The sequence below is a fragment of the Hordeum vulgare genome, chromosome 2H (genome assembly GCF_904849725.1).
Source record: "Hordeum vulgare subsp. vulgare chromosome 2H, MorexV3_pseudomolecules_assembly, whole genome shotgun sequence".
In the NCBI taxonomy this organism is placed as follows: Eukaryota; Viridiplantae; Streptophyta; class Magnoliopsida; order Poales; family Poaceae; genus Hordeum; species Hordeum vulgare.
The window spans coordinates 5,819,039-5,828,213 of NC_058519.1; the positions used below are offsets into that span (position 1 = coordinate 5,819,039).

Sequence of the window (9,175 nt, forward strand, 5' to 3'; positions counted from 1 at the left end):
AAAAAAACCACCATCTTCAATGACGATGACCACATTATGTTCATATTTCATCGTATGATTTTAAAAATTTGTTTTCAAATGCAAGAAAATATTTCTTCCTTTAATTTTATTAACAATTCACAACTTGAAACAATGTTCATATTTTTTTTAAAATATCATGGTTCCTAAAAAACTTGATAACTCAAAGAATTATTCTGAAATCAAGAAACATTTTTTAAAATATACTATAATATTCCGATCCACCCTCACAATTAATTCTTCAAACTTCACTAAGGTATATAATCAGAAAGACTGAAAAGCATTGGTATTTAACTGCATACATTCTATCATTGGTGAACAATTTTACAAATTTGGGAACATTTTTAAAATCGAGATTTTTTTTACTATTTATAAACATTTTTTACAAATTCCAAACAATATTTTATATTACGAACTGTTTTCAAGTATTTTCTTGTGAATTAGCGAATAATTTAATTTTTGAATTACCAATTTTTTTTTAATTGCATTAAAGAAATTGCTCAAAATGATGGACTTTTTTTTATTCACGAATGTTTTCTCCAAAATTACGATTTTTTTAATGTGCAAACATTTTTACAAAAATCTCAAACAATTTTTGTCTTCGCAAACATTTTATGTTTTATCAAACATTTATGTAAATATAATTTGTTGAATTGCAATTTTTTTTTGATTTATTTGAATTAGAAAAAATAAAAAGAAACAGATAAATAGTAATTAAAAAACTAAAAAACAGGCCCCTGCCCATGGGCTAGCCCAAATGGGCGTGCTGTTTATTTTCCAGCGAGCAGAGCGTATTATAGCTGGTCCCTATGTTTTGACCGGCCCATGCCAGGATTCCTGTAAAACGTTTTCTATAATTTATCGGTGGCATTGGTGGGTAATATTAGACAATTTCGAAGGCAATTATAATGACGTACCGCAGAAGCAATAGGTGTTTTATTAATAGGTAAAGATAAAGATAAAGATAAAACAAATATAATAAATATCGGTACGCCGATGACAAGTAATAGTATCGGTAAACACTGCTTGGCTCCTACCAATCATCATCCAAATCTTAGATTATTGTTCGTTATGCATAAGACCATGCTTGCCTACCGGCAGTATACGACAACGTTGTGGCAGCTATATATCGTACCCACTTGCAAAAATAAATGCTAGATATGGTACTCTACGTGGAAACGGAAATTGCCACGATGGTGCATCTCAGTTGGCCGCCGCCAGCTTAAATTAAGCACACCATATTAAGTAAAATCTCCATCATCACCATGTGGTTTCCTTAGAGATATATCCATTTGTTTGGCGAAGTCCAGGTTCATGCTTTCGGTCTATGCATGGTCTGCTTGTGAACTAATTTAATGACATGTTTGGAGCTACTTTCCCTGAATTATGCCCTTGTCTGTTTTTGGCACTTTACTTTCTAATTCCTTTTAGTGGTGCTAACATATATATCTCCTGTGTTTATGATTATTAGAATAGTACTCCCTCCGTTCCGAATTACTTGTCGTATAAATGGTTCAAAATAAATGTATATAAAACTAAAAATACATTCCGGATGGAAGGAGTATTACCTAGAAAGGGTCAGGGTCGCCAGCACACTCTCCCCTCGCTGATGCCCATTGCCATCCCTCAAAATCTTGTTGGACAAGATTTTCTCTTGTGAGGCCGCACCCCACCCGAACTGTCAACCCTCGGACTCCCCTCTGTCTAGGACATTGCTGGAACGTCGTTCCTGTTAGAGTAAACAAGAGAGAGAAGCGATTGGAATGAACAGTCTTTTTATTGATAACACACAAGGCTATATATATAAAGTGAGGGAACGCGTTGAACAGACACGACCTTTACAAAGGACGCCACAAAGACGGTTGTTAAGTATGAATTATTAGGATTATAATTAATCCTTAACAGTTCCCACACGTGCCATCGCTGTCGTCCGTCCCCACACCTCACCGTGCTTGCTGCGGAGCGAACAGCTTCGGCCTCGAGCCCTCGACGCTAACACCCAATTTTACTGGGATGAAATTTGTTTTCAGGCACCAGAAAAATAGCAAGCACCTACTAACTTATATCGAATCCATACTTCTTGGCATAGTAAATTCTGAAGGTACTAGAGACTTTGAGCGCGTTGACGTTGTTCCTTCATCACATGGCCTATCGTGGTCACCCTCCCTGTCAACAAGTAGGTCATTCCCTGGTCAACATGCATGCATGCACGCGTCTCCTGGTCTTGCTTCATGCATGCATCAACGAATGGTTGCGCGAATTGTAAGCTAGTCTTAATCTGTTGTTTCCTTTTTTAGCAGTGAGCACGAGGAGCTGAGACTTTTGACCGGACCGGAGTTGTTGCGCCCTGGATCCATCATCAAATGTATCATATGCACCCACCTCCCCTGTACAGAGCCCTTGTAAAGTTGGAGAAATTAATTAGTAGAGGCAACATATATAAGGTTGCTGCGTGCAGCTTAACTCAACAGTCTAGTAGTACACATTAGATTCAGCACACGAGCAGACTGCATATTCTTCATGGATAACAAGATGACCAGCAACAGCATGACGGTCGTCCATGGTGGCTCGGAGATGGACGCGTTGCTTAGGCGGCAGCAGGAGCTCGTGGTTCAGCTCCGAGCGATCATCCTTCCGGCACTTTGCGACGCCGACAGCAGGTCAGCCGACCTCGCCGTCGACCTCTTCGATGGTGTTATCGGCTGCATCACCGGGGTCATATCCAAGCTCCAGAGTATCACTACCGCAGGCTGTGAACCAGCGGCCATCCTCGGCGACGTTATCTCCAACGGCGCCGGCGAGGGACAAGAGAAGAAGCCCGTGATCAGGAACGCTGGTCAGAAGAGAAGGTTCTTGATTTCCCAATAAGACTCTTGATTATATCATTTTAGAAAGACTCTTGATGACTTTATTTCTAGTCCAAGTTCATTTGTTTTGCGACATGATTTAGCTGGGTTTCAAATTGCACCATCACTTCATCACTAATACGTATTATACCTACTATACCTACTATCAGTGTCCTGGATATTTTAATATGGACTACATACGGAATAAAATGCGCGAACAAACATAGTAAAACACGTGTACATACAACCGATTTTGGAAAAATAAAAAGAACATCTTACAATTCGGAAATGTGAGGGAGTGTGTACCGCTGCCTTTCTTCAATATGTTGCTACTCTTTCATGTATCTCGCTAATTAATTATTTGCCACTTATATATATATATGAATCCATGCTATGTAGGAGGAACAACGAAAAGCGGTCAAGATCACTTGTAACAATTGTTCCACATTACGATGGCCATCATTGGAGAAAATATGGGCAGAAGAACATCAACGGGAGGCAACATGCTAGGTACATATACTACTCCTAAATAGTTTATTCAAGCATATATATCGTCACATTACTACTACATCAACCTGCATTTCTACTTTCCTTATCTGAGATGATTGAGACTTAATGGTTCTGTTATGAAGAACAATTGGAGGGAATCGCCAGGGATATATATATGTACGTCGAACAACGGAGATATATTATGAACTGGCATAATGCCGTAATCGTACATAGTTTTGAGGGGAAGGGGAGCCGGCGCGATTAGCTACACTACTCGAACATGCCTAATACACATCCCAATAGATCTCTTGCTACCATCTCTCTCCCTTCTTCACTCTTGGTGAATCCTTGCCGCATATGCTCTGTCTCCTCCCTCAATATTCTATTTTGTTCACAATTTCTTCAAGTATATTTGGATCTATGGAGAGAGGATGGCGACGAGGATGACGGGCAAGACTAGGCTTAGGCCATGGCAGTAAAGTTAGGCATGTCATGTCCATGTCGCGCTCTTTCACGTTCCTAGCTTTCTTGCATGATGACCTAGTCAGTCGTTTGGATGTCTTTTCTTTCAACCATTTCGGATTATTGACTTTCACTAATGAAAGTAGTTGTTATATCTACATGTTATGAAGCAACTAATTATTCATTGTAATGCATAACTAATTAAACTTGCAATTAAACAGGACCTACTACAGATGTGCCTACACGAAACGGAACTGCTCAGCAACCAAGACAATCCAACGACAGGATCATAATGGAAGTCTTAATTGTGAAGATGAAACTGCAAAGTACATTGTTGTGTACTATGGTCATCATAGTTGCAGGGCTGACATCACAAGAAATGTCGCAAACATTGACCCTAGTGTGGATCTAATTCAAAGTGGCAAAATGGCCGGAGCAGTAACAGACTTTGAAAAGTTTGACCAGCAGGACTTGGACGTGTCGTCTCTGATAGAGGTGTTCGACAACCCAGAGCTGAACTGGGACATCATTTGCTAGCTACACAGGAGATGTGGACATTCATTAGAAAATGGAAATATATATCTCTATACAATGGAAATTTTGGTTCAATTTGGATGAGTTGATAATCATGTCTAGTTTATAAAAGTCTTGTAGATAGGCAGAGATCCTTTTTGTGTTCAAATGTATGTGCTTGTTTGTTTGATCTGATGTATTTTGCTTGTTTGATCTGATGTATATTGCTTGTAACCTCAATAACAGATTTTGTTCGATCTAGTGTTAAAAAATGTCTTACATTATTGGCCGGAGGGAGTAGTTGCTGCATATCCACATATTGTGCAAGTAAAGATGCTGGTGGTAGTTGCACATGCGCTCGTGGTGTGGGACTAAGTTATTTCTTGTTTTGTTTTTGGGTTTTTCTAAAACACATCTAGATGTGAGATAAGTATTGCACATCTAAGTCATATATTATTATTTTTCCTTTTTACGCTTGATTTAGTCAGTTAGATGTCAAAATTTGTATAAACTTGATATATGAAAATACTGTTGGGGAACTTCGCATGGAAAACAAAAAATTTCCTACGCGCACGAAGACCTATCATGATGATGTCCATCTATGAGAGGAGATTTGGATCTATGTACCCTTGTAGATCGCACAGCAGGAAGCGTTAAGAAACGAGGTTGATGTAGTGGAACGTTCTCACGTCCCTCGATCCGCCCCGCGAACCGTCTCGCGATCCGTCCCACGATCCGCTCCGATCTAGTGCCGAACGGACGGCTCCTCCACGTTCAGCACACGTACAGCTTGACGATGATCTCGACCTTCTTGATCCAGCAAGCAAGATGGAGAAGTAGATGAGTTCTCCGGCAGCGTGACGGCGCTCCGGTGGTGGTGAAGGGTCTACTCCTGCAGGGCTCCGCCCGAGCTCCGCGGAAATACGATCTAGAGGTAAAATTAACTGTGGTCTCTAGATCTGAGTTGCACGTGGCAAAATTGTCTCAAATCAGCCCTAAATCACCAGTATATATAGGAGGTAGGGGGGGGGGGGGACTTGCCTTGAGGGCCATGCCCCCAAGGTGCCCCGGCCAAGAGGAGGAATAGGACTCCTACTCCAATCCTACTCAAAATAGGATTGGAAAGTGGAGTGCTTCTCTTCCTTCCCATTTTTTCTTTTCTTTTTCTTTGGTTTTCTCTCTATGGCGCATAGGCCTTATTGGGTTGTCCCACCAGCCCACTAAGGGCTGGTGCGCTACCCATAAGTCCTTTGGGCTTCCCCCGGGGGTATTGCCCCCCTTTCGGTGAACTTTCGGAACCCATTCGTCACTCCCGGTACATTCCCGGTAATGTCCGAAAACTTTTCGGTAACCAAATGAAGTCATCCTATATATCAATCTTCGTCTCCGGATCATTCCGGAAACCCTCGTGACGTCCGTGATCTCATCCGGGACTCTGAACAGCATTCAGTAACCACGCATATAACTCAACTATAGTAAAACATCGCCGAACCTTGAGTGTGCAGACGCTATGGGTTCGAGAACTATGTAGACATGCCCCGAGGTACTCCTCGGTCAATATCTAATAGCGGGACCTGGATGCCCATATTGGATCCTATATATTCTCCGAAGATCTTATCGGTTGAACCTCAGTGTCAAGAATTCATATAATCTCGTATGTCATTCCCTTTGTCCTTCGGTATGTTACTTACCCGAGGTTCGATCGTTGGTATCCGCATACCTATTTCAATCTCGTTACCAGCAAGTCTCTTTACTCGTTCTGTAATACAAGATCTCGTGACTTACACTTAGTCACATTGTTTGCAAGGCTTTGTGTGTGATGTTGTATTACCGAGAGGGCCCCGAGATACCTCTCCGTCACACGGAGTGACAAATCCCAGTCTTGATCCATACTAGCTCAACGGACACCTTCGGAGATACCTGTAGAGCACCTTTATAGTCACCCCGTTACGTTGGGACGTTTGATACACACAAGGCATTCCTCCGGTGCCAGTGAGTTATATGATCTCATTGTCATAGGAACAAATACTTGACACGCAGAAAACTATAGCAATAAAACGACACGATCAATATGCTACGTTCATAGTTTGGGTCTAGTCCATCACATGATTCTCCTAATTATGTGATCCAGTTATTAAGTAACAACACTTTGCACATAGCGAGAAAACCTTGACTATCCTTGATCAACTGGCTAGCCAACTAGAGGCTTGCTAGTGACATTGTTGTGTCTATGTATCCACACATGTATCTATGTTTTCATTCAATACAATTATAACATGAATAATAAACGATTATTTTTAAACAAAAAATATAATAATAACTATTTATCATTGCCTCTAGGTCATATTTCCAACAAATAGATGATACACCAACAGTACATAACTCAAGACCTTAAATACAACATTCATGTATAAGAAAGAAAAACACCCAAAAGTCATTTCTTTTGACCCCGAGCAAGGAGCTTGTAAATAGGGTGTCACTATTGCACTTATACTGGAGCATGCTTAACCATTACCCTTGATCTTTTGTCTCACCTGGCCTGGATGCATTTAGATTATCAATCATCCGCTAGATGAAGTTGTGAAAAACACAACTGCAAGGAGCTGTTATTGCTGATGATGCGAACCTCATGTTGGTGCTGTTTGGCCTGATAACATGCCCCAGAACTGACCCATAGCTTGTTTTGGATGCTCTTCTTCCATGTCCAATGTGTAAGCAGCTAGTACGTGTCACATCTCTGACTTTCATGGCCGTCCCGTAGCCATGTACGTCCATATACGGCCTGGTTGGCACGCGTAGAACAGGATGGACGGCACTGTGCATCTTCTACACCGAGATCCGTTCCGACGACATGCGTCTCGTCGTCCTCGGCATGTTCAACACCGTCGACGAGGCCTCCCGCGCGTACGACGCGGCGACGTGGCGTCTCAACCGGCCTCGTAGGGACATGAATTTCTCTAAGATGATGATGCGGGAGTGGGCGCAACGGCTCGTGCCTCCCCCACGGGTTATCACCAAAGAGGACCATCCTCAAAACTGGAGGCGGGAGCGTCGCCTCGGCATCGCTGAGATAGCCGAACATGTCATGGCGGCGTGGCACCAACAGTTCCCGCAGGATGTCCTCAATGAGCAAGCATTCTTCACGCAAAGGAGGCCGGAGAGGAGGGCGGAGAGAAGGGCGGAGCGAGCCGCCTATCGTGAGGACAGGCGTACGCAGAAGCAAGTCGCACTCTTTAACATGGAGCTGAAGGGAGCGTCGACTTAGAACTTCGACAATGAACGGTGGGCTGACGCCTTCGACGAAGGAGACGGACACCAGCGCGTCGGAGGAAGACGACCAGGAGTAATTATTATCGTTTTTTATTGTTAAGATGTATATTTTTATCGAGTAGTAGTTTCTGTCTATACTATTCTTTTATCTATATTTTTACGTAAAATGTGCACCGCTTGTTCTAAATTTTAACGCTTCTGCTCGAGCATGCATTTTTTTTAACGACCGTTGAAGCCAGCGCTATGTGACGCGTGAAAAATTACTATTCATATATTGTAAAGTGTTTTTTTCACGCCCAGCGCGTGTTGGAAATGCTATTAGGAGAGCAAACGAGACGAGGTCTCATACATGTAGAGCGTATTCCACTTCATCACGTCGTCACATCCTTATTTTGAAATATACGCTAATATACACGTTGACACGTAGATGTAGTAAAAATAAACTTTTGGCCTAGAAATGAACTTGGGAGGTGTTCACGTTTAAGGCCCACTTCTTTTCATCCAGGATTCTACACAGTCCAGATTCTAAAAAATTCTTTCAGAATCTGTTACCGAGTTCTTTTCAAAGATTGTAGTTTGAGGTTATGAAAAGTGTTGTGCGCTGAAATGTCTGTACTTCTAACCAGGAGGGGCAGACTGCAGGGCGGGGCAGACCTGAGGATGGTAGCTGGCCAAAGGGGGCGGAGACGACATGGTCTGGCAGGTGGCGGACATGAGGGGCGGGGTGGGGCGGGCCTGAGGGGCGTAGGCGGCAAGGTGAGGCGAGGGGTGGAGCGAGACCCCGATGCAGGAACAGGGTGAGTGGTGCGAGACCGCTCGCTCGGGGGCGTTGGGTCGTTTTCGGGTCCAGGGGCTGGATCGCTCAATGATAGTTTGGTCGTAATTATCTGATACAATAGGAGCAGAGTTTTATTTTGAAACGTTTTCTTTTGTGGGACTAGCCAGAATCCTGAGATTGTTAGAGAAATAAGGTTTTTCAGGGATTTTGTATTGCACTAGAATTCTACACAATCCGGTTGAGATTTTGAAAGTTTAATCGAGTTCTTTTGACTCGGGATTTTTGGGACTGGGATTCTCTAGAATCTGCTCAAAAGAACCGGGCCTAAGAATGGTTAGTGAGATAGTGGTATCCTCAGCCTATCGGGGTTGAAGTCTTGATGCTTGCATTATTTCTAGATTTATTTTATGATTTCCGGCGATATGCTTTCAGTCAAGGAGACATTTTCGTCGACGACGAGACGTCTACGGCGACTTCGTAAATCTGAAGATGATATGCCGGCTCACTCTTTTGAAGATGCCCATAGGATTGGATATGCATGTATGTGTTCATAAGGTGAACTGTATATATATATATATATATATATATATATATATATATATATATATATATATATATATATATATATATATATATATGTGTGTGTGTGTGTGTGTGTGTGTGTGTGTGTGTGTGCGTGTGTGTGTGAGCGTTTGCATCTGCACTGCGTTAGAAAAAAAATTAGTGCGTGCACAGTCCATCCGTGCCTCTAGGACTCGGCGTTTTAAAAATAGCATGTCGTAGAAAAGCGGTACCGCGA

The 9,175-nt window shown here is 42.3% G+C and overlaps 1 protein-coding gene across 1 annotated transcript; it reads left to right on the forward strand.

Annotated features, from left to right (window-relative positions):
• Positions 1-2,550: 2,550 nt before the first annotated feature.
• Positions 2,551-4,352, forward strand: LOC123429078 (probable WRKY transcription factor 54). Its single transcript, XM_045113142.1, has 3 exons — positions 2,551-2,867; positions 3,264-3,374; positions 4,037-4,352. Exons 1-3 carry the CDS (start codon positions 2,551-2,553, stop codon positions 4,350-4,352), a joined length of 744 nt encoding a protein of 247 aa, XP_044969077.1.
• The last annotated feature ends 4,823 nt before the right edge of the window (positions 4,353-9,175 follow it).

Excerpts from the sequence above, each read along its gene's own strand:
- LOC123429078 (XM_045113142.1), top strand. The coding sequence starts at position 2,551 with ATGACCAGCAACAGCATGACGGTCGTCCATGGTGGCTCGGAGATGGAC. Across the intron at positions 2,868-3,263 it reads AACGCTGGTCAGAAGAGAAG|GAGGAACAACGAAAAGCGGT; the intron begins GTTCTTGATTTC and ends CATGCTATGTAG. Across the intron at positions 3,375-4,036 it reads AACGGGAGGCAACATGCTAG|GACCTACTACAGATGTGCCT; the intron begins GTACATATACTA and ends GCAATTAAACAG.